The sequence below is a fragment of the Cajanus cajan genome, chromosome 7, assembly GCF_000230855.2.
Source record: "Cajanus cajan strain Asha chromosome 7, NIPB_CcT2T_4, whole genome shotgun sequence".
NCBI lineage: Eukaryota > Viridiplantae > Streptophyta > Magnoliopsida > Fabales > Fabaceae > Cajanus > Cajanus cajan.
This window is the reverse complement of record NC_138523.1, coordinates 13,345,843-13,372,559: the sequence shown is the minus strand read 5'-3', so window position 1 is coordinate 13,372,559 and position 26,717 is coordinate 13,345,843. Positions and strand designations below refer to the sequence as shown.

The following is a 26,717-nucleotide window of genomic DNA, read 5'->3' as shown; positions in this document are numbered from 1 at the left end:
TTTTGGAAGCCATATAATATTTTTGACAAAGTTAATTATAATAACCAAACAAGAGGGAGATCTAAAATGATTATTATGCTCAATTTTATCATTTAGAAGATTGTTTAATATTTGGAAAAATTAGAATAATCTAATAATAGGAGAGAGATCCAAAATAATTAAATTTATTATTATTATTATTATTATTATAATTAGAATTATTATCTATTAATATATTTTATTTTTTATTACGTTAATATATGATTATTTTTATACGATAAATTTATTAGTACTATTATCACCTTAAGGTATTTATTTTTATTATGTAAAGAAAAAATATTATTGTTATTATTTATTAATACGTTTCATCTTTTGAGGTAATAATAATATTTTATTTTCAATTAATGTTTGTACGTATAAGGACAGGCTGAAAGGTCTAATATTGTAAAGTAAAAAAAAATAGATTACTATTAGTTAAATAAAATATAATAAATCTAGTAAAAAAAAGAAAAAAATAATAAAAAAGAAAATAACAGATTCAACCCATGTATGGTAGAGAAAGTGAGACTATTTGATGTAAATAAAAGATAAACACGTGGAAAGAAGTTTGAGTGTGAATATGTTTGTCTGTGTATCGTGAGTAGGGTTGTTCGTGCAAAGAAGAAGAGCAATTTTGTGGTGGTGGCACCGCTGCTACAATCGAGTTGCTCGCCATAAACACGTGGAGGACGAAAGGGAGAAGGATAAGTGGGAGAGAGGAAGCAGAAAAAGAAAGAGAAAAAAGAAGAAAAATATAGCTTTCCGTTGTCAAACAAAACTGCTTCTAACAATGGTGCTCCACGGAGCGAGCAATAGTATGCAGTAGAGGTTAGTGTTGTTTCTGATCGAAGTAAAAAAAGTTTATTTTCTTTTGTGCAATACTTATTATTTATTTTTTATTTTCATTTTCCAGACTCCTTGCTATTGGTGTAGAGAAGAGGAAGGGAAACATATTTAAACTGCCAGAGATGATTTTCGATAGCGGTGCATGAAGTTGTTGTCTTCCATAGCAGAAGTTATAAGAAAAAGAGTTTTCTTTGTTTCCTGTTTTCTTAACTTTTTTGCATTTTTATTCCTTTCACCCTATTCGTTATTTTTATTTTGATAAAAATCTACTAAATAACATGCTTTGTGATTGTATATTTAATTAAGAATATAAATCAAAATCATTATATCCATAAAACTAGTAATAAGTTGGAATAAGAGATCATACCAATTTGGCACTGTTTCTGCCCGAGTGCTTTTTAGTTTCTTCAATGTTTACTTTTAGCTCTGTGTATCTAAACTAGTTATGCATGATCCTCGTTTCTCCTTGTTTTCCCTTATTGTGGTATTCATAGACAATTTTTATATTGTTCTTATTGTTGCTTGCCAAATCTTTAAGTTCAGGATATGACCATGATGAATCTGGCTTGATGTGGTTAGGTGGTTCTATCAACAACTATAAAGGAGAAGAGTGTGGCAAAAGTGTAGCAGAAAGGGAGGATGAGGCTCTGTAGCAATAATAACTTAAGCAAAGTAGTTGGGGGCATGTTACTGGTATCCAACGCAAGGCAGAGGAGGATTCAACCTGCTTTTTTTTTTGCTTATTTTCTTTTTTTTTATTTCTGTTTGTTTGCTTTTTTTTTTGCTTATTTTCTTTGAGTTTCTTGTACTCTAAAGAGATCATGTGAGAGTTAGATAAGAGTGTCTTATAAGAGATTTCTTCATAATCAGAATCACATGAATAACAACTTGAGTCAGATTTTACCTCAATATCTGTTGCATTTGACTTTATATCTATCATAAGACAAATATTAACCACCTCTGTATTTGAGCTACTATTGTTGTTGCTGTCAAGATCTTTCTAGGTAGCCATTAGACTTCTTTTAGTCTTCCTTTTCCTTGACCACCTTTTCTTGGCAGATGGGAAATCAACCTTTATGTGCCTAGGCTTCTTACATTCATAGCAAACAACCTCTTTGTTTTCAAGTTTGTTGAACTTTCTGATTTTGTCTTGTTTTTTGCGAAAGTTTCTTGGTCTTCCTTTCTTCTTAAGCATGTTCTTGAACTTTTTAGACATGAGAGAAATCTCATTGTCTATTGAGTCTTCAAAACTATCATTTAAGCTATTTGACTTAGACCCAACTTTTGACGCTTTTTCTTTTTCTCTCCTCTTGCTAGACCCTTTAAAGCAATGGTGTCATTTGTTTTAGGAAGATCTCGATTGATGAAGTGAACCTCATGAACTTGAAAAGCTCCAAGATGCTTATCAAGGATGAGAGCTTTAAGATCACATGCTTCAGTAATAGGGTGGCTTTTGGTTCCCAGACCTTTCAAAGACTATCCAAGATCTTTAAATTGTTATGAGTTTTTGAGAACTTAGTTCCCAGGGATTTTAATCCATTTAGAATTGTTTGAAATCCTCCAAACATTTTGTTAATGGTTTCGCTCTTCTCCATGGAGAAGAACTCATAGTTCCTTTGAAGTGTGGCAACTCATTTGAGCATAACACTAAAATGCCCACATGAGTTACCTTGATTGCGTCCCACATTTCCTTAGCAGTTGAGCAGCTCCAGAACTTGTTATATTCAGTTCTTGACAAGGAACAAGTAAGTATGTATCTTGCTTTAAGGTTTAACTACAAGGAGTTATAATCATCATGATTATATTGACTTTCATGCTTAGTTACTGTGATATCACCTTGAGTGATAATTCTCTAGAATTGGTATTGGATGGATTTGATGAACATCTCCTTCCTGTCTTTCTAGTATAGGTAGTCTTCTTTGTTGAAAACAGGAGGCTTTATGAGAGAAGCTCCTTCTAGTAAGTATTATCCTTCATTACTCCCCAGTGTGGATTTTTTCCTTTAGCACTATTAGATTCTCAACCTTGTCAAAGATTGAGTTCTGATACCAATTAAGGAGAAAAGACACACACCAAACGGAGGGGTTAAATAGTGTGTATCAAAAAATGCACACATTTGAGCAGTAAAGAGAAAATAACTTAATAAATGAAGCGTTGGAGAAGAGTCAGATGAAACACAAGAATTTTTATACTAGTTTTTTGCAACCACTAAGACTATGTCCAATTCTCAATCCAACCAGATTGAGTTTCACTATCTTTTAAACTGTAACGTAGTGAGTAGATTTCAGAGTTTAGTTGACTCTAGAGAGAGTATATAAGGGTTTCTCTCAGAAGGGAACTTCATAAGTTCATTCTCAAGGAAACTTAGAGAGAAGTTTTAGAGAGAAGGACTCTGGGTTCGTGAGCTCCTTTCTCTCCCAAATTTCTCTGTTTGATTCCTCTTCTCTTCTAGATTACTAATCTCTTCTATCTTCTCTTAGAATTCAGGCTAGGAAGCTTGCTTTTGGTGGATTGAAGTTCCCAGGTTGAGTTTTAGAAGGAAATTCTACTTCTTCTCAAATTCTTGGCTGTTCGGAGCCTATCTTCAGGTGAGGGAAGCTAGAATGTAGGTTGTTTGATTGCATGTGAGGTTAGAAACTCCATTGATGCATGAATTTTGAGAAGAAGTGGTTGAATTGGGTCATCCCTCATTTTCAGGGTTTTGGGGAAAAATGGAGTTTTTGACGATTTTGATGCATTGATTGGTTGCATGTTGAACTTGAGCTCGTTTTTTAGCTGTATGGAGATTATGTGTTGCATATCTTGGATTGCATGTGGTGGAAATCTTCTGATTTTCAGGTTTTGATGAAATTTTTGAAGTTGGGAGGTTGCTATTTGAACTTGCGTCGGGCGTGCATTCATTAAGGACCATCATTGTTAAATCACTTTGGGCGCGATTTGCAATGGGAGCTCTCTAAATGAATCGCATAGTGCGTGTGAGAGCCATGCCGGGCACAATATCAGATTGTGGCTTGTTGTGGTGTTTACTGATATGGCATCGGGCGCGTAGTAGGTGTGTCGGGCGTGAAGACCCCTAATGGTCTCTGTCTGTTGGCGATGGGCACAGGGGTGAGTGCGTCGGGTGTGAAAACTCCTCAGAGTCTCTGTCTTAAGGGCGCTAGGTGCGGGGTGATCGCGCTGGGCACGAATGAGCCTTAGAGCTCTCGGGTTGGACGCCACGCCGAGCGCGAGATGGTTACGTCGGGCGTGAGAATGTCTAATGATGTGATTAAGTTGCTAAGTTGTTTGATGAAGATAAGTTGAGTAATTGTTGACTTAAGTTGCTTATATGATGTGTAATTAATGGAAATTAAGTTGTTTACATGTTGTTATCATTGAAATATGTATAAGTTGAACTACTCTATTGTGGTAAAGTTGAAAGTTGCCCTAAAGTTGTTGAAGTTGAGATTTTTGATGACTATAGTTGCTTAAGTTGTTAACTCAAGATGTTATTATGTTGCTTATTATTGTAAAGATGTCTATTGTTGTAAAGTTATAAAGTTGGGGACATATGGTGAAGATATATGTCCTGTGTTCAGATACATCGTACTAAGGTGATAAGTTGAATGTTGTTTTAAAGTTGAATCCCTTAGTACAGTGTGGGCGATATGGAAGTAGTCGATCCATGTCATGGTTGAATGACCAATTTGAGTAAAGTATCTAGTTAGAGATGTAGTTTTTGACTAAGTACTGGAGGGTGCATGGTAGTTGGAGGGTAGTGGGTGGGCTAATTCCATATGTGGATTGGTGATGCAAGCCAAGGCCTTGGTAGGCCTATACCCAAACCCTTTTGTCTTGACAGTAGTACTGGACCCCCGAGTCTAAGTGGCACACCTGAGCAATCGCCTATTGTTGTCTATACCTTGTTCTCTTTAGAGTTCTTAACGATGCCCTATATACCTAACTTGGTTAAGATAGGTCAAACATTGGATTCAGTAGGGTTTAAGTCACCTAGACTACTCAACCTCAATTATTGGAGATCTCCTAGTTGTATATGCGTGACGACGCATTAGTTGAAAGTTGTATGTGTTGTTGTATTCAAATTACATATAAGTTGTATGAATGAGTTGATAGTTGAGCTTTCATGATGAATTGTGTGGTTGTGTTGTGATGATGATTGGACGAATGAGTAGTATAACATTACCCTATACTTGTATGGTTGTTTATTGAACTCTAGCTTACCCTTCTGTTTCCATTTGGATGGACTGCTATGATCATACTGTATATGGGAGCAAATCAGGGCTAGGTTGGAGCTATTGGCCGCGTCCGCTGTTAGAAGTGGGAATTTTGGTTCCTAGTGTCAGAGTTACCATCTTGGGTAACAATTTTGTGCTTGATCGGTACTAGGGGATATTATTTTGGATGACTGTACATATACCTTGTACTCAGAAACTTAATTATTATTATATATTTTCCATATATTTGTATGTATGAATTATCCAGTTTCAATATTTATCTTAGTTCACTAGTTTATTAGTGCGATTCCATTAAGTGTAGAGACCATGACGGGTCGTTACATAAACAATATACAAGTATTCTTTCAATAAGCCACTTCTAGCTCAATCCTAAGTAGTCTTTGACTTGCTTCTTGAAGAAACTACCAAAGTATTCTTTGAACAACAAACCTCTCTAGGCTTAACAGCAAATATTCTTTCTTAAATAAGTTTTTCCAGGCTCAACACCAAGTATTCTTTCTATAACAAGCCTCTTCAGGCTCAACACTAAGTATTCTTTCTTAAATAAGCCTTTCCAAGAAAAAGAAGGAGAAAGATGGAAAAGTTGGAATATTCATAGCTATTTTCCCAATGTTCCTTAAAATAGGGAAATGGTGGAGTTAGTTATAGTGTCAACCTCAATGGAGAAGGGATTAAAGGGTGCGGCAGGGACATTGTTGTTGGAGACTAGGACCTTGAAGGAGGAGGAGTTGTGGGTGTGGGAGGTGGGCGAAGCAACATCCTCCAATGATACTAGGGTTAGGAGAGGAAAAAGTGATTGTGACTCTACAAGGGTTTAGAGTGTTATTGAGAGCATGATGAGTGACATTACATTCGTTCTTTAATGAAATGTAGAATAGTTTTCTTTTACATTGTTTTTCATTAAAAATGATGTAAAATGGCTAATGTTGTGTAAATAATTACAAAAATACCACCATGTTCTCTTTTTTTCATTAGGTTTTCAATAATCGATGTAGAAATCCCAACATAAAATAGTGTTTTTGGGCTAGTGTAAGCATAAGTATTTGTCTTTGAGCCATGAGTAATCACCTTCGAGCCATGTAAATTTTCCTTCAAGCCATGAATATTCACCTTTAGGTCATGAGATTTTGCTCTTGGGCCATGATAATTCACCTTAGGGTCATGAATATTAGCCTCCAAGCCATGTGTTATGAGATCCTTTGTCGCCACATGCATATAGTATAGTGAAGTCTATGTCCATTGCAATTGTGTGATCATGAGTATTGTAGCTATCTTGATGTTCATTGTATTACTTCTTTAAGTTATAATTGTGATGAATATTAAATTGATCTATTATACATATACTTATTATGTTATGATATTATTTATGTGTGACTATCTGACTCTATCTCACACTAGTGGCTAGAGTGAGACATTTCTCACTCCCCGATTGTTTACTGTGTTATATGTGTATTTTTCAGGTGAGGATCATCTTGATGATGATGTTGGTGATGCCTTGTGATATGCTTGTGGGTCAAGCTTTGATAGGATATGAATCCAGGATTTAGAGTTATGTTTTTCATTCTTTTGAGGTCTTGTCTAATTATTTTAGAAAACTTGTTATTCCTTTGGAGTTTTGTTATGGCTTTTGGTTAGTTACTTGACTTTATTTATTTTGGTTTTCGTATTAGTTACCTCTTCTAAAAAGTGTTTAAGTTTGTGAAACAATGTGAGTTGTCTACCCTTGAAAGTGCTCTTGCAAACCTTTTGTAATGTTTATGGATAAAGTTTAATTCAAAAAACTTTTTATTGCTTAATGATTAATTATATATGATGGCTAGCAGGATAAGGGTGTCACAATAGTTATCTATATCAACATGAAAAACTGTTGGGGTTTCATGAAGTAAAATTTTCAAAAAAAACATTCATTAAAAGATCCTATATTCCTATGAGTAGAACAACCCATTTCCTACAAATCACACAGTACCAAGAACTACACTAAGGGTTTGAGATTTTACCTTTGGAGCATGTTTTAAGAATTTTCATTGAATAACCTTTGTTTGAATGGAAGATGATCTATCTTTGATCACCAAGCACCAAGAGCATAATGTCTCTACTTAGTCCACACGAGCATCACACACTAGAGCAAGAGTTGGTGCTAGCCACAAAGAGACGGCAAAAAACCTTAATTTTAATGTATTTTTTTAAAAATTAGATTAGTGCGTTCTTTTATGGACTACTATTTAACTTAATTTGCATCCTTATTGGGTTTATACAATATAAGTCCAATTTTTTTGTCCAATTTAATTAAATTTTTATCAATTAATTAACCATGAAATTAAATCTCATTTAATTTAATGACTTGCTACAAGTTTTTACTCAATGTGTGTGATCCCGTGGGTTCTCACTTAATTTGCAATAATAATTAAATATCATGTTGAATATCATATTAAATATTATAGACAAATATTGGCATATAACAATGCATCATTGCCACCAGACAAATCGATGATTCGATTTCAACCTTCCACAACCATAATTACTATAGAATAATTTGATTCTTCATCCATGTGTCTTTGATTCGAGCACGAGACATAAAAGTTTCATTCTCGTTAAGTTTAATCATATGTTTCTCAATACCTAAATATAAATTCAACCACATGATTCATTGTAGGCTCAAATAAATACCTTTATAATTATCCTATTATGGATAACATTTGTTAGCATCAAAGCCTACAACGCCTACACGTAGGAATTGTAATGATTTCAAGTTGAAGGATTACTTTTCTATGGTTTCCATGAGAAACACTTATGACACTTACATAATTATTATGAATCTTTTTCATAGTGTGTCCATTTGGTATAAATACCAATATTTATACATGTGTGCTTGACTCGATATCTCATATCCACGATGTATGAGATGCAATCATCAATCAACTCAATAATCTTAATGTATTATTGTTGTCTTAGCCATCAATAATACTTGACTATGGATAATTTAAGAATGATATTATTTGTTCAAAGAATCTCATAATTAATTCATATTTAATATATCTTTAAACGAATAGTTTATTCTAAGGACGTTACTATACTACAAAGACAAATAGCTAAAATGACTAAAATATCTTTGTATCAAAATCATGATACATATAAAGGATTAGCCACCAGGACTGATGGGGTTATATTGTGGTATTTGTCTGAGAGGATATTTTATGAGTTATTTTAATAAGGTTATTACACAAACATACTCCACAATGATGAGATATTGTCCGCTTTGGGCCTTAGCCCTCACGGTTTTTCTTTTGGTCATCACCCAAAAGGCCTCTCGATCATTGAAGTATGTTTGTATTATATAAGTTGTTATTTGTTGTGTTATTTTATCAATGTGGGACTTGTTTGTATCCCAACAATCCTCCTCTCAAACAAGGGACCTAACCTTTCATGCAGCGGAATCTGTCTTTATATGGCACATTATATTTTATGAGTTATGAGGGGTTATAGGGTTATTGGTTGTCACCGAATCCAACATGCGGCTCTGATACCACCACTACAAGAAAAATGCTAATTTTTGACGGAAATTTTCAACGGAAATAGGTAAATTTCCGACGGATTTTGCTTTTTCCGAAGGATTTTCGAAGATTTCAATCCGTCGGAAAAAGTGGCATCGGAAAAAAAATCCGTCAGAAATAATTTTTTCGACGGAATTTTCCGACAGAAAATTCCGTCGGAAATTTCTATCGGAAATTTCCGACGGAAAAATTCGTCAGAAATTGCTGTCAAAATTTTTGACAGAAAAATCCGTCGGAAATTGCTGTCAAATTTTCCGACGGAAAAATCCGTCAGAAATTATAATTTTTTTTTAATTTTAATAAATTTATTAATGTAACAACTCTCATATTTGACTTCTCAAGGGTTCTATTTCACAATATTTCACTGTTTAGCGTGTTTTATTCTTACTTGTGCAATTTCTGGGAGACTTCCCAGAAGGTCACCCATCCCAGTACTATTCCAGGTCAAGCACGCTTAACTGTGAAGTTCTGATGAGTAAGCTACCGAAATGTCTATGTATGTTGTCAGTATAACTTGTACAAATTAATTCATTTAAGTCATCCTCAAATATACAATCTCATATTTGTACTATAATAATAATATATAATAATTTTATATTACGAATAATAATAATAATAATAATAATAATATATTTAATTATTCTTTATTTATATGTACTTACTTTTATAATTAACATCTACTTATTTTTATTTAAAATTATAATTTAAATTATTTAATTTTATAATTTATAATGATAATATAATTTATAAAATTATAAATATTTATTTATTACATACTTATAAATTAAATTTTAATATTTTAAATAAATTATTAATTAATTTAATATATTTATTTACCTTAAATCAAACATATAAAATTTAAAAAAATGTATTTATCCTTTTTTTTTTCTAATTATCAACTATTAATAAAATACTAACTTAAAATCTTATCTAATTATATATAATATTTTCATATCAAATTTAAAATCAGATATTAGTTATACAAAAATATTAAAGATCATATAGTAAATTGTCAATAATATTTTAGTTAAATAATTTAAAATAATTAATATTTCAATTATATTGTTAATTAACAAATAATTTATTCCAAAACTAATTAATTTTTTATATTAATTATTAGTAAAATTTAATAACTTTTAATTTAACAATTAATTGGATCGATGAAATTCAACACACCATGAGTTATTGAGCGGAATAACTTTACCAAGAGTTATTTTGTAAGTTATCTTAAATCAAACATATAAAATTCAAATAATGTATTTATCCATGTTTTATTTTTTAATTATCAACCATTAATAAAATACTAACTTAAAATCTTATCTAATTATATCATAATATTTTCATATCAAATTTAAAACCAGTTCTTACATTTTCGACAAATATAAATTTGTCTGAAATATTCTATCAATCATATAACTTTTCTTACAAAAATTTTCTCATCAAAAATATAAATTTTTCGACAGATTTAATTTTGTTTTATAAAAAATCATCTTCGATTAATATAACATTTTGTATATATGATTTAAGAGTAAAAGATTTTCAATTTAACGAATGAATTTACAAAATTCACATTTAATATAAAGTTATTGAGCGGTGTAACACTTAGTAAAATTTATACCATTGTAATTATAACCCCCCTCATATATATATATATATATATATATATATATATATATATATATATATATATATTAAATGCGACTTTTACAATGTATTACACCACTCAATAACTTTATATTAAATGTGAATTTGGTAAATCCAACTGTTAGATTGAAAGTTCATATCTCTTATAGATTATATATACAAAACTTTATATTAATCCAAGATGATTTGATACTTCATTTTTATAAAACAAAATTGATGTAATATATTCATTTCAAAATACACTAAAATATGAACACTTGGATTATCTTCCAGTTGTTGTTCAATTTTAACAAAACTTGATATACACGTATAAAGTGATATGAACTTTCAATTTAACGGTTGGATTTACAAAATTCACATTTAATATAAAGTTATAGAGCGGCATAATACTTAGTAAAAGTTACACCGGTATAATTATAACCCCTTATATTATATATATATATATATATATATATATATATATATATATATATACACACATACATATATATACAGCGACAGCTGCACGTTTGGAATAGTGAGGCACTTGCCCTCACTACTATTTGACATATACATAATTTTTTATCTAAAAAAATAATATATTTTAAAAAATAAAAATTATATTCTAATAAAATAAATATATAGATTCAGAAAAAATGTTTATTTATTTGATATCTGTCAAATTTTTGAAGGAAATTAATTCTCATGTGATAAAAAAAATTTCTTAATAATGAATTAATTTTTAAAAAAAGTTTAATTATAATATATATATGTATATATATATATATGTCTTAATATTCACATATATAATGTAATATATTAAAACAAATAATTTTTTGATAAAATAAAATTTGTAGCATGCATGTTTTTCTTTTGTGTTTTTTATTTATTGTATACGTTGATTGAAAAAATCAAAATAGTAAAATTGTATACATTGATTAAAAAAATCAAAATAAGAAAAATCATAAGATTTATATTCCATTTAGAATTGTTATTATAAGATATATTTTAAAATAAATTATCATCTAAAAATATATATTAGATATTAAAAACAGATTTATATCATAAATAAATTAAACTTTATTTTTATAAATTTAACATATAGATTTTTATATTTTTAATAGTGTTAAATTATTATAAAATAAGTCTATATGATTGTAGTTCTACCCAAATATTTAAAAATTATCTATGATAGATAAATAAGTCACACTTAAAATATATATTTTTAAAGAAAGTTAGGTTCAAACCAAGTAAATTATAATAAAATATAGTATAACCTAATTTATTTTCATCTTTAATACTAATCGTAGATATAAAAAACTTGTAATAAATAATTATAATATATATTTATACCTTTAAAAGATATATAAAATTTTTAATACTACAAATATATATAAGAAATTAAAAATAATAAATTAAAAATAAGAAATTAAAAAAAGAAATTTAAAATATAAATTAAAAATAAGATTTCCGACGGATTTATTTTTCCGTCGGAAATTTCTGACGAAAAATTTTCGACAGAAAATTCTGACGAAAAATTTCTGACAGAAAATTCTGTCAGAAATTTCTGACGGAAATATAAATCCGTCGGAAATTTCCGACGGATCCATATCCGTCGGAAATTTTCCGTCGGAAATTTACATTTTTCTTGTAGTGCACTGATGGGGTTATATTATGGTATTTGTCTGAGAAGATATTTTATGAGTTATTTTTATAAGGTTATTACACAAACATACTCCACAATGATGAGATATTGTCCACTTTGGGCCTTAGCCCTTACGGTTTTGCTTTTGGTCATCACCCAAAAGGCCTCTCAATCATTGAAGTATGTTTGTATTATATAAGTTGTTATTTGTTGTGTTATTTTATCGATGTGGGACTTGTTTGTATCCCAACAAGGACTAACTCCAACAACATCCAACACATAAACTTCACATAGATACAACACATAAACTTAGACAATTCACAATAACATTAGATAAGATAAGCAACATGTAACACCAAGTGTTTTAATGCTTTATTTTATCATAATATGATATATGTTGTTATATATGACATTATGTTGTAGTTGTTTTTTTAGAGCTCTAAGGTTCAAGAGATTCTTGAGAGTTGAGTTATTTGCAAATTTTTAAGTCGAGGTCAAAGGTGACTAATTTTTGTAACTGATTAATGTTGTTTGTAATCGGTTACTTTGCTTTATAAAATTCATATTTATTTATGGAAAACCTTTTATCAAAAGTTTCTATTAAACTCACTTCATACTTGATTGAGTTTATCTTCATAAAACTCTTATTACTTTGATTAGTTGTATTTTAATCAAGATAGATAAGAAACCACTTGCTTCAAGCACCCACATAATCTATCTAACCTATATAAGCTTTAGGAGAAGAATCTCTATTACATTTAAAACATAAAAAGGAAAATATACATAATCATAAGCTAAACCTAATTCTTCATAATCTTTTTTTCTATTCTTCAAGCATTAGTGCTAACAACTATTGTCCTTCTCCACCATCTTAGCTCACTACACCACTAGGTTGATGGTTTTGTTCTACATTATTTGAATAGTTGATTGTCTTTTAAAAAAATAGCATTTTATAAAATTTTTCTAGTCACTAAATTTTGAAATGCAATTTGTTGTCAAAATTGAGAAAAAAAATTGTTTTGCTTTCTCAATTGGTTTTAAACCCATTTTCAAGTTTTTAACTTTTTAATGATTTGTTGATAATTAAAATTTTACCACGGGTTTCTAAATATCAAACTAAGTTTTCAATAAAATTTTTTAATTATTTTTATTTTAGAATTTATTTGATACTTTTACGTAAATTAAAAGATATAAGGTTAATAAATCAAATTGATCAAGTGTGTAAAAAATATTATCACGTTCATGTGGATTTCTCATGTTAAATTAAACATGTGACGAATGTCATCATGTTATTGATAGTGCATAATTAATACATATTTTACTATATTACATTGTGCTGATTTGATATTTAGAAGTATCTTAAACAAATGAATTGATTAACATCTATTTGAGTTGACTATTTTGGTTGCAATTCTAAATTCTAATTAATTTTCATAATTTCTATTTACTTTGACATGTTGTCTTGCATAGGCCTTATTTGGAGCTCCCAAACTCAAAAGTGGACATTCTTAGTGTCCCTGATAAGTTAAGAAGGAGTTCTACAACTTTCCTGTTGAGAGTTTCACCCAGTATAGATGTTTAAGGATCTAAAAATGCATTTCAATGTTACACCTCGGTCCAACTTCTCTCTATATTTTTTACATGAATTGATTACAACAACTCGTTGAAAATGTGTGGTTAATCCATTCAATTGATTTGAAATTTCATGAATTGTGGTAAAATTTGAGTTTTCGATCTAATTTTACCATACGAATTCTCTTCATCTTCTTCTCTGTTCTAGATCTAAATTTTCATTTTCATGATTGTGAATTTTTTTTAATTAGATAATGAACAAAATTGAAGATTAATTTTGGATCAAGACTTAAAATAACCTACATCACCTAAATCAATCACTATTCTTGAATTTCATGAAAATTGTGAGATTGCGATTATGACTCACATTTTTATGAAATTAAATAGATTTCAATTTAGATCTATATTTTACTTATGTTTATGTTGATTTAAGTTAATTGAATTCAGATTATAATTTAAATCATGAAAATTTTGCCATAAGAATTGAAATCTTGAATCTATGCAAATCTTTGGAGAAAATATAATAATTTTTTAATACTGAATTGGGAACACTGCAATTATTGTTAATTTTGACATGATGGTATGTTGAACCCTTCAAAAAATCTTTTTGAGGAATAATGATGGATGAATTGTCTCACGCTAAGGATTGTTACTAGTGTGAGAGACAGTATTATAATGTTATCTTAATAAGGATTGTTACTAGTATATGAAAATTAAAAATTAATATGGTATCACGCCTAGGGTTGTTACTGGTGTGAGATTTGTGAACAAATATTTTGTGTTTAGGATTAATACTAGCAAAAGATTTTGTAATTCCACTCTTAGGGATGTTATTGATGCAAGATTTAATGTTTGGTGTATAGTCTTGCACATAGGGTTGTTAGTAGGGGTGGGTATATGGACCGGTCCGGCCCGTTTAAGGCCCGGTCCGTAAAACCCGCGTTTTATACGGGCCGGATAAGTCCGGTCCGTAAAATAAATGGACTTATTTTTTAAGTCCGTATCCGGCCCGCCAAAATCCGCGGATAACGGACCGGTCCGCGGGCCTAAATAATGGTTCAAAAAAATAAATTTTTAAAAAATAAAAATACATAAAATTAGAAGAAAAAAAATATTTTTTATTTATAAGCTAAATTTTATCATACTAAAATTTATCAATAGTTAAAATGGTTTAAAATACTAAATATTAAAATACTAAAATAAAAATAATTACAAATACTTAAATAATAGTACCAAACTTTCAATAATAAAAGCATCAAAATGTCATAAAAGTAATTCAAATGACAAATACCTACCAACTAAACATAATTTTAATGTCATAATAATTTAAAAAATTAAATACACAACTTAATATTAAAATCATAATATTTAAAAATATTAATTAGTGAAGTCCGCGGACTAGCCCGCGAGCCCGCGGATTAAATCCGCTAAGTCCGCGGACTTCACGAGCCGGGCTCAAAAATTAGACATAGTCATACGGATTTGAAAAAAACGGGTCCGTTATCCGCGAAATCCGCGGACTTACGGACCGGTCCGCGGACCCGAGTCCGTCTACCCACCCCTAGTTGTTAGTAATGCAAGATTTTCAATTGTGTGTCTTAAATTTAAGGAGTGTTATACATGTTCATTGTTGTGAATATTTGTAATAGAAGTGACAAAACCAAAGATTTGACCTTGAGATTTGTTTTAGTAGAAAATGAGACTTTTTGCATGAGTCATGGGTTGGAAACATAAAGTTGGAGAAGAATTATTATATATTGTTCTCCATTGTAGAGAATAAAAATGCAAGGTATATGATCTAGGTATTTGAAAAAAAAGGAAATTACACACAAAACTATGACTAGAAGAGGAATTTGTTTTAGTGGGAGAGGGAGTTGTTAGGAAAATGGAGTTTGGTGTGAGACATGATAATGTGGTAGTTGGTAAAGAAATTAAATGGGTATTTAAGGAAAATGGAGGTTACTGGCTAATATTCAATAAAGTAAATTTGATACTTATGTTAAAGCATAAAAAAGATTCATAAGAATCTTTTTAAAAGTGCATATTAAATAAGTTATGTTGAAGGTTCATCTTTTGGTATAAAAGATAACATTTGATAGGATATCCATTCTTCAAAATCTGGTTTACTATAATGTAATTAAAAGTAATGAGGTTACATGAAAGGGTTTTGGAATTAATAACAAAAGCATAAGACATTTATTTTTTGTAATGCCTTTTTTATTCTTTATGATTTGGACTATATGTTAAAGAAGATGGGACATTTCTTTAGTGATACCCAAATTAATTTCCTAAAATTTATGGGCTTATGAATTATGATGCTCAAACTAAAATTAGTTGTTTGGTTGTGGTTGTGATTTAGTCAATTTGGTTGGCTTGAAATTCTATTATTTCTTTAGCCAAACAATATATATATATATATATATATAACAATAAACATGAAAATTAACCATTGAAATGTAAATAATTTTAATTTTTTGTAAAATTGAATAGTAAATATGTCATGTATTGATTATAATTTCTCACATTTTCATGTCATACTTTAAGTGCATGATATCAACTTTTCATCTTCAAGAGAAATAATTATTTATTCAAAAATATAATTAAATACTTAAAACTAATATACAGACTTAAAATTGACCTATAACAAAGACAATATTAATTGTTAAATAAAACTAATTCCCAAGGCAACTATGTCGCATCATCCTTATCTAACTAAGGGCATCAGGAAGTACTCTGCACACAATAGCTACAAAAAGAAACAAGACATCAATTCAAGATAATGTTCCACTTTGTATTATAAAGAAAGAAAGAAAATAGAGCAAACAATTTGAAAATAAATATACAAATAAATAGGTAATAACTAAAATTATGGTATGTTTTGTATTTCAAATGTCGTTGAATTATTTTTAACCAAAAGATGAATTAGACTCACATATTATTAATTTCATCAACTTAGTCATAGAAATTTATGTTCACAAAAAATAACTTAAATTTAGCTAATTCACCCATCTTATTTTGTAATTTGGTTGAAAATTAGATGTCAATAGAAATCAAAAAACCTTATTTGTAAAATTAATTAAAAAAAAATCAAATAAAAAATTTATTTAAAATAATATATAATCAAGATATTAAACTCCTTGAATGATAAATTGCCTTTAAGATTATTACCTTCCAGGTAAAAAAATAGAAGGCTGCTATGGAGGATTTGCTTTTCAAATCTATAGATTTAGCTTGGTACCAGAGAATTGAAGCAAGAATAGCATGTCCCAAACCCTACAACATTACCACCAAATAAATTTCAAAGGTTACTTTATATAATTTTATATTCACTTATATCAATAAGTAAAACAATAAAGTTAGTATCCTTTAAAGATTAATTTTTAGCCTTGAGACTATTATGAAGACTATAAAGTTAGAATAATCTATTTGACAAAGACAATCTTCATAAGGAAATCTTTCTTTATTTGTTAAGTTTTTTTTGTCATATTTCAAGTATAAAATATTAATAAAATTAGCATTTTACACTCCAATAAACTCTATATGAAGACTGGTTAAAAGGGAGAAATGGATTATATTAGGAACTTAGTAAAAAATATTTGTTTTTGCATTTTTTTTTATACATTTTCATCCATTTTATAATCAATAATACAAACTTACTTTTTAGATAATACTTGTTCCTATGAAATTCACTAGTCTTAAAAATTTACTTCTACAAATGAGAAAATAAAATAAAAACCTATAATAATAAATTATATTAATATTAATGTGAAATATGTATAATAAAAGGGAAAAAAATAACTTCTATTATATTGATAATAGATCCCTAATAATAATTATATAAAGAAACAATTCATATGTAAGAAAAATAAGAAAAAAATCCTAGAAGATAATCTAAATCTTTCTAAATTATTCAAGATACAACCAAGACATTATAAGACATTTGCCATATATTCTAACACTAGTTAACCAAAATCACACCTCCATCCTCAATACAAAACAAATAATGTGTTAAGTAGGAGAAGGATATAATTAACATATGATTGTAACCTATATGTAATTAACTTATTACCGTGACAATTTTAGTCCAAACAAAAGGAGAAGTTGTTCCTGCAAGAAGGGCAACTCCAAAGGCCATTTTAAAAAGGGTCATACAAATTTGGAATACCTGAAAAAGATAGTTAGAATCAATCAAGGAATACATAGGAAGACATAACCAATTTTGTTTAGATATATTTAAAGAACATACTCGTTTTTGACCAAAACGTGCTGACAAAGAATAAATGCCAAAGGTTGCATCACCTTCGACGTCAGGTATATCCTATATAAATCCAATAAAAAGCTTATATATATTAGATGCAAATATAGAATTGATTTAAAAAAAAAAAATGTGTGAGCTAAGATATTAGATGCATTTACCTTACACAATGCTATACCGATAGAGTACAAACTCATGAATGTCACAGAAAAAATCAATGATCTTGGAAAGGTAAGTGGCCTCTTGAACACAAAAGTCTGGACATTATTACATGAATTAGTAATAAAAATATACATGTTGTTTCCTTTCATTTCTCTTAATTAAATTAATAACATGGAAAAGTTAATAGATAATATATCATTCCTAAGATCTAGTGAAAATATACTAATATATACAAAGGGTGGCATCAATTGATAGCTTGTGGCTTGCATGAAACTATTTGTAACTTATTAACTAGTGATTAGTTATAAGTTCTATACTATTTAGGTGAAATGTAAACATATAATTGACATAGCTATATTTCAATATAAATATGCATATCATATATACCAGAACAATAAAAGTGAAGCTTCTTCTTCTATGTGCACAATCAACTTTTCTTTAACTTTCTCACTAACATTTCATGATTCATTTCTAATTAGTGAATTAAAATAATTTATCATGAATCCAAGATAACATCCCTAAAAGCTTCGATAAGGATATGTTACTACTATTAAGTGCACAAAACAAATACATGTTCTCCCAAAATTATAAGACTTTAAAAATCACAATTAATTATAAGACAAAACCTGTAAGTGAAGGAAAGATGAAATTGGAAAAACAATAGTCCAAGTAACGAAAATGCACATTGCAGCAAGTAATGGATGTCCTTTCCATCTCAATAAGGGCACCTGAAAAGTTTCAAAATATTGCTATCACCATCAAACCATTTTTTTAACTAGAGGATTTCTTTACTAGTTTTTGATAAAAACAAAATATTCACTATATCTTTAACTAATAGATCAATTTGCATTAATTAATGAATTTTATTGAGTAAATGCATTTGATTAGAAGAATTTTAAAAATAATTAGCATAATGTTTTCTTGTTTTCATACCAAATAAGTGAATTTTGAAATAATGAGTATTATTAAAAAAGAGTTAAATATCTTTTCAGTTCCTAAAATATACATGTTTTTAGTTTTTGATCTCCAATTTTTTTTACTTAACTTGTAGTCTCTATAAAATACTTTTCTTTTGTTTTTAATATTTGTTGTAACATTTTTCATTGTTTTGGATGACGTGTCAAATATCAAGTGGTATAAATTCACTTTAAACAATATCCAAATGTTTGATATATCATCCAAAATAGTCATAAAGGTCATGGCAGAGACTAAACAATTTTGCAGGGACCAAAAATGAAAAAAAAAACTATATATTTCAAGGACAAAAAAAAATATTTGATGGGTGATTTAAAATTCCATTATTTTAGAAGGTATGGTGAAGATGTCCTAGTCCCAATGAAAAACTTTTAATGAGTGATTAAAATGACCAATGTATCTTCTTTTTTCAAACAAAATAAAATGTTTTCTTTTACTTGCAAAATGTTTAGGTGAGCTTGGTCCCAAGGCCTCACCAAGGACTGGGCAAGCATCAAGACTCTTTGAACCCTTATAGAGAGGTATTTAAAAATTATCTATCAACAAGGTCCTCACATCGTTGAATCAACATTCTTTTGAGATATGAGTATGTTTCTTACTAATTGCACCAACCTTTGTTGGCACAAAATAAATTGTTTGAGGCTATATGAAAACAAATATTATACATTTAAAGGTGCATATGAACTAACTATCACAAAAACTTAGCTATTGGATGAAAATATAGTGTTTTAAATTACATGTCCAAAAAATACCTTGACACAAAAGCTCTTTGGGTTTGAAGTCTTGAACAATTATTTTTTATACATTTTTTTAATTTTAAAATCCAACTATAATTTTTTTATTATAAGGAAGATGTGATAATGATTAAATTGTAAATCATTTAGTTATAGAAGTTTTGATACAAAGATATATCATGAACCAACTATTCCAAAAACATAACTTTGTGTTTTGATAAGTTATATTAAACTTCCAAAGAATCGACAACAAATTTTAAAACTTGAATAATTACTTTAAAGCTCATATATCAAGATTTACTAATTTGGGTCTAAGAAAGGAGACAAAAATATTGGTAGTAAGAAATCAACAAGGATGAAGTTTTGAAAACTAAGAACTATAGTGCCATTGAAGAAATTGGTAATTTACTAGTAAAAATTAATCAATGTGTGAAACAAACATTACAAGGGGAAAAGGATATAACTAACTCATAAAAGATGAGAAGTAAAGAGATAGTAAAACAAATACTAATTTCGATATTGAATGTCAATTTGGTTATGCAAAGAAAAGATGAATATCAAGGAACCCCTAGGAGTGACACTACAACAGAGCCGAGAAAAAGGTGAGTCATCATCAACTATGTGGGTTTAAGGTTCAATTAAAACATTAATCCACCACATCCACAAAAACCACAAACTCTCATTAATTAAAGGAAAACAAAATTGGAAGATGCACATGATACTCATGGAAATTGAGTTCCTAAATAGTACAATTAATCAATAACCACCATTGGGACCTTCAAACTCATTTAAGAGAAGAAATGTTTCAAATAATCATGAGACTAGTCATCTAGTCTCAACTATTGTAAATAGGAATTGATAGGCTAAGGTCTCAAATAATCTAGGAGTTCTAATATTTTAATAAAAGGTGTTTCATTCAAATTATTGATCCAATTTCTAAAATAGCTTTATTATAAGTAGTCTTATCTTGCATTAGCAAGACATCCTGAACTCATAAACCCCCAAAACAACTCTAATTGGTGCATCATGACTCCTTTTCATAACCTTTACATATATACTTATATAGGAAAAAAAAAGAACTTTAGATGCAATTTAAATTAAAGAACTTACATTTATTGAATAAGCAATCCATAGGAAACAACACAATAGAAGACCCCAAATCAATGGCCAAGAACCTATAACCCAGCCAAGCAACAAACTCTGTAAAATAATAAAACAACGTTATTTTACTTTCTAAATTAAACTCATCAAGAAAAATATCATTGTAAAATTGACAAATCTTATGGCACCAAAGTTAAACATGATGCAGCAATGATGACACCAGTTGTAAAAGATATTTGTCCAGATGCCAATGGAAGGTATGGTTTGTTTATCTGCAATAATACATAACACAAATCATGATAGTAATAAGGCAAATATACTACACGGTACTTTCTCTAAAAGGTTTGTACACTATAAAAGATTGTATGCTTTTCTCAATCATATCAAAGACTATAATAATTACGAAGTGGTTGATAAACCAAAATATAAAAAGGTGTTTGGTGGTCAACATCATATAAATTCTCAAATTGTTGTGAGTAAATATTCTTGTATAGATGTAGTTTTATATTAGGGATGATAAAATGGGTTTAGCTTGATGGACTCGCTTGCTAACCTTAAAAAAATGACAAATCAAGCTAGGTGGTCCAACTCGCTAGTTGGTCATAGCTCGCTCCACCTAACACGTCAATCCAACGACGGATTGGTGGATCAGGGGCAGGTCAACTCGCCCTTTTTTTATTAAAAAATTATATTTAAAATTTAAGTTTAACGTTTGCATGATATAATTCTTTAAAGATTTTAATGTTCTTAAAAAAATTAAACTATATGTTTGTTATTCTTGTTAATTTACTTTATAAATTTAATTTCTCTTATACTAATAAAAAAAACTAATATTCAAATGAAATTTAGAATAAATTAATAATATATTTTACATCTTTCAAGTAAATTTGTTTATTTAAAATAATTTTACAAAATAAATAGTTATTTTTCTTTTTCCTTTTTTCTTGACATTTGTTTTAAAAAAATTTGTGGACTAAGCTATTGTCCCACTTTTGACAGACGAACGATAAATCAGACTATCCCATTTTCTCATCCTACTTTTTATGTTTCTAAATATCCGACTTTAGATAAATCAAACAACAATTTGATGACTATCATATTTTTATTGGAATAATAAAAAGTCTAAAAGTTATAAATGGTAGTTTATTATTTATCTATATTATTCATTTCTAATTAATAATAAGTTGCGTACCTTGTCTATTTCAAGATCAGTCAATTGATTCATACCAGCAACAAAAATACCCATAAACAAGTGAGGTACTGCTACCTAAAACAGTTTAAAATCACAAAGGTATCAATGAATGTATAGGTAGGTGCCATTTGGCTACTAAAGAAGAATACATATTGGGGTCTCACCTGTAACACGCCAATAAAAAATAATGGAGATATATCCGATAATTTCTCCACAGCAAGAAGAGATGCAGAAATGATGCCTAATGTCTGTCAAGAGTAAAATAAGATTGATTCGTTTAAAAATCCAATATATTACTATTAAAAAATAGAATTAAGTAAATTAATTAAGTGTGAATCATAAGATTTGAGGATTATTTATGATAGTAATACTAGAAAACTTTGAACTTACCTGGGTAGTCATTGCATATGGACTTGTAAACATGAAGACAGCAGCCAAGAATTCTTTGACAAAGTGCAAAATATTTTTGGGAGAAGAAGCATGAGGTTCAGAATCAAAATATGATCTAGATGTTACTTTCGCAACATATTTTTCATTGCCTTCTTGATATGTAGACCCTTCCAAAATGCATTTGTAATTATGGTTCAAAATTGGTTGTTGGAACCTCAGATAATTATTCTTTTGATATTTTCTTTGGTGTTGTGATATTTTCGACGGATAAGAACCTAGAATACCAAATGTTAGAAGTAGTATAAGTTGTCATGGACAATAGAAAGTATGAATATTCTTGTTAAATTTATTGCAACATGGATCACGACAAGACAATCAATGGAGAAAGAATAATCAATTTCTAAACTAAAATTAGAGAAGTCAACGCTAAAATTAATTTTATTGAAGAAAACATTAAGAAAAATAATTTGAAAATTAGTAAGCAGAGTCACTGGGTTCATTTACACTTGGAAATCTATCAGTGGTTTACGTTGTCCATTATAAATCAAAATACGGTTTTTATTATGCTCCATTAACAAGGATAATAAATTTGTTTTGATTTTTCCTAATTTAGGTTGTTGCATTTTTTTTTTCATTGAGCAAAATACATGTTTGTTACATTCTTTTGGATTTTGTAAATACGGAGAATTAAAAGAAATTATATTTTAAAATAGAGTATATTTTATTACTTATAGATAAAAGTATTACATTATCATTATCTCTTAATTAAAATATATAAATTAGTTCATTTACTTATCATTATCAATGTGAATTATATTCTCTTCCTATGTATTATATTTTTTTTTTATATATTAAAATATAGAATAAATTAGACTTTTATCTCTTAGAGATGTAAGTATGATATATTATCATTCTCGTATTGTATTAAAATATATGATATAATTTAGAGTAGTTAACTTAACAATGTTGTTAATTCGTTATAAAATTTTAAAATATACTTTTAATTAAAATACATGTTAAAATATTTTTAGCTAAATAATATTCATTTACTTGATAAAAAAATTATAAAATATATAATTAAATTTGAATAAAATATATTAAAATAATAAACAAAAAAATTATATGTATACTTATATATACATATATATAATATATAAATTAACGCACACACATAAAATTGATTAAAATAATAATAAATTGAAAAGTTATATGTGTACTTAAATATTATAACACACACGTATTAAGTATTATAATAATTATGTTTTATTCAAATACTATAATAATCATTCGAAAAATTGTGTTTAATATTTATATTTTAATATTATATTTATAAATGTGATAAATAATACTTTATAAAAAAAACACAACATTATCTATATTTATTAAAGTATTTAAATAATAACATCAATTAAACAAGAATTCAATACTTAATTTTATTATATAATTAATTAATATTATACAATAAAAATACAATTTCATTTAATTATTTATAAAAATATTACATTAAATATATTAATTAATTAATTAGTATCTTAATACTTGTGTTATATTTCATTATACTTTTATATATGACTTTAAAAGTATTTAAGAAAATAATTAATAATTAAAAATATTTCTGTTAAATATATATATATATATATACATATATATATTTAATTTTATCAAAATTCATAATAATTTTAAAATAATAATTAAATATGTAAATCAAACTTTTGAAATGTAATATTTGTATTTGTTAAGAAAGGAAAGTGTTTATTTAAAAAAAAAAAAAAAAAAAAAAGAGAATAAAGTAATATTTACATTTCTAGGGATGTTAGTGTTAGTGTAAGGATGTATGGTCTATAACGGAATTTCACTTTAACATAGAGTTTAAAAATAGATAAAGTATTGAATATCGAAATCTATCAAAGAAAAATTGTAATTTTTAACAAAAAAAAAAAGGAAAATAATGTAATAGCATACAACACATTCTAACACTTTATTTTTTGTTTCAATTAAATTATTTAAGAAATTTTATTAATCATCGTACACAGTTAATTAAGGATGACAATTCTAACTAGATTTTAGGTGTACTCGCAAAATATCCACAATAAATAAAGTAAATACTTACTAAATGGGGATAGATAAAAAAGTATATATATTTAATCACAAAATTGAATGAGAATGAGAGGTGTGTATTACTGTTAAATTAAAAGTTTTTAATTTATTAAATTTATAAATTTTTTTAAGATTTTAAAAATTATATAATATTTTATTATATAAATTTAAATTAAAATATAAAATATTTTTATAATTATCCATCAATTTAAATTATTGAAATAAATAATTAAATAATTTTTAAATATTTTAAAAAATAGTAGACTTATCTATATATAAAAAACTTTATTTAAACGGTTGAATTGATAATAAAAAAATATTAATTATTATTATGACTTATTATTCATCTATCTATACCACTAAAATTTTGCGGCTAAGTGAGAAAGGATTTTACTTTTCCAACATCCATCTACCAACCATCCATGTTTTCAACCTTTTCATGTTGATTAGTTTACTTTATTACTCTGATCCAAAAAGCGACTCTTTTATTATTCAATTCAAAGTCAATATTTGCGAAGTAAAAGAACAAGGTAATATTGGTCAAACCATAAAGGGTATAATGTGATTAATTAATTATGCTACGTACTAATAATACCTTTCATGTGGGAGATCGATAGATAAGTAATAACTAATTATAGTAAATGATATGAGACACATACTTGGATAGTAAATATTCTTGATGGAATGCTTACTCCGCCAGAGATCATTTCCACCTACACTTACCCATGGTCTCATTTTAGCGATCAGCAAATAATTTTGTGATGAAAAATGGACCAAATATGCAAAGATTGGAACCAAAAAAATGCATGAAAGTGAAGGAAAAAGTAATAGGTGATTTGAAAGCAAAAACATGCAAGTACCATTTGTGACTGAAGCGACAATAGGAGAAGATGTAAAACGCAATGAGTCCATGGAAACTGAACCACGACAACACAAAGCAGTTGCTATAGAAAGGAAAAGCACAAACTCGTGTTGTGTGGAGACGAGGAGAGGAAGAGAGAATTTATAGTACATATGTGTACTGTTGGGATTCATCCCAAGTCCCACATCGGTAAAATGAAGGAACATTGGCTAGTTTATAAGTGTCCACCATTCCACATAGTATGAGGCCTTTTGGGAAGGAGCCCAAAAACAAAACCGTGCGGGCTTGGGCCCAAAGCGGACAATATCATACTATGGTGGAGGAACGGGTGGACTAGCGGGCCCTACAAGTGGTATCAGAGCCAACGGTTCGTCTGGGTTTGATGCGGGAAGACCCTCAGTGTTGTGCCTCGCGATGGAGATTCGAACTTGGTGCCTTGTGTCGAAAGTCTTCCTGATATTGTGGTGTTCAGGCGGCGTGTCCCGTAGAGTTAACGGCGGTACAAGATGGTGACGGATTATCGCTTGAGGGGAGGAGATCACGAGACATGTGGTCCTTGGTCTGAGGGGAGGTTTGTTGGGATTCATCCCAAGTCCCACATCGGTAAAATGAAGGAACATTGGCTAGTTTATAAGTGTCCACCATTCCACATAGTATGAGGCCTTTTGGGAAGGAGCCCAAAAACAAAACCGTGCGGGCTTGGGCCCAAAGCGGACAATATCATACTATGGTGGAGGAACGGGTGGACTAGCGGGCCCTACAAGTGGTATCAGAGCCAACGGTTCGTCTGGGTTTGATGCGGGAAGACCCTCAGTGTTGTGCCTCGCGATGGAGATTCGAACTTGGTGCCTTGTGTCGAAAGTCTTCCTGATATTGTGGTGTTCAGGCGGCGTGTCCCGTAGAGTTAACGGCGGTACAAGATGGTGACGGATTATCGCTTGAGGGGAGGAGATCACGAGACATGTGGTCCTTGGTCTGAGGGGAGGTTTGTTGGGATTCATCCCAAGTCCCACATCGGTAAAATGAAGGAACATTGGCTAGTTTATAAGTGTCCACCATTCCACATAGTATGAGGCCTTTTGGGAAGGAGCCCAAAAACAAAACCGTGCGGGCTTGGGCCCAAAGCGGACAATATCATACTATGGTGGAGGAACGGGTGGACTAGCGGGCCCTACATGTACTTGAATAAGATTAATTTGTTTGTTACCCAGAAATTGATACACGTCATGGCACATTCTCACTAAGCAAATTGCAACATAATAATGATGTAAAAGAAACGTCAGAAGAAACTAGATCAAACAATAAAAAATATATGAAATCAACATCGGTGGCGCCGAAATTGGGGACCGTGGACTTGTTTCATTACGTGATCATTTCATTAATGAATTATTGTTTATCTCATGTCAACGGCGTTTTTATATGAATGCAGTAATAGTACGGGTATTTGTCGTAAGCATCC

At 29.1% G+C, this 26,717-nt stretch overlaps 1 protein-coding gene and 1 long non-coding RNA gene across 3 annotated transcripts; one reads left to right on the top strand and one right to left on the bottom strand.

The window, feature by feature from the left end:
• The first annotated feature begins 111 nt into the window (after positions 1-111).
• On the top strand, positions 112-7,449 carry LOC145950160 (uncharacterized). Its single transcript, XR_014428264.1, has 4 exons — positions 112-846; positions 932-1,033; positions 1,444-1,557; positions 6,560-7,449. It is a non-coding gene; the product is annotated as an uncharacterized LOC145950160 (long non-coding RNA).
• An 8,573-nt stretch (positions 7,450-16,022) lies between these two features.
• On the bottom strand, positions 16,023-26,488 carry LOC109818329 (glycinol 4-dimethylallyltransferase). 2 transcript variants are annotated; one of them, XM_020383770.3, is made up of 13 exons: positions 25,257-26,480; positions 25,056-25,109; positions 22,300-22,574; positions 22,074-22,157; positions 21,910-21,984; positions 20,906-20,989; positions 20,727-20,816; positions 18,534-18,635; positions 17,907-18,002; positions 17,737-17,808; positions 17,560-17,655; positions 16,659-16,763; positions 16,023-16,236 (listed from the first exon to the last, which is right to left on the bottom strand). In XM_020383770.3, exons 1-13 carry the CDS (start codon positions 25,462-25,464, stop codon positions 16,195-16,197), a joined length of 1,383 nt encoding a protein of 460 aa, XP_020239359.2. In that variant the 5' UTR covers positions 25,465-26,480; the 3' UTR covers positions 16,023-16,194. The 2 variants fall into 2 exon arrangements, with proteins under 2 accessions (XP_020239359.2, XP_082917240.1); XM_083061114.1 differs by lacking the exon at positions 25,056-25,109 and having other exon boundaries at positions 25,257-26,488.
• Between the last annotated feature and the right edge of the window lie 229 nt (positions 26,489-26,717).

What these genes read in the sequence shown, in the direction of transcription:
- LOC109818329 (XM_020383770.3), bottom strand. Translation starts at nt 25,464, where the DNA reads ATGTTCCTTCATTTTACCGATGTGGGACTTGGGATGAATCCCAACAGT. An exon ending in CACGTTTTGGTCAAAAACGA is followed by an intron (nt 17,656 to 17,736) that starts GTATGTTCTTTA and finishes TATCTTTTTCAG; the next exon opens with GTATTCCAAATTTGTATGAC. An exon ending in TCTATTTTTTTACCTGGAAG is followed by an intron (nt 16,237 to 16,658) that starts GTAATAATCTTA and finishes TTCTTTTTGTAG; the next exon opens with CTATTGTGTGCAGAGTACTT.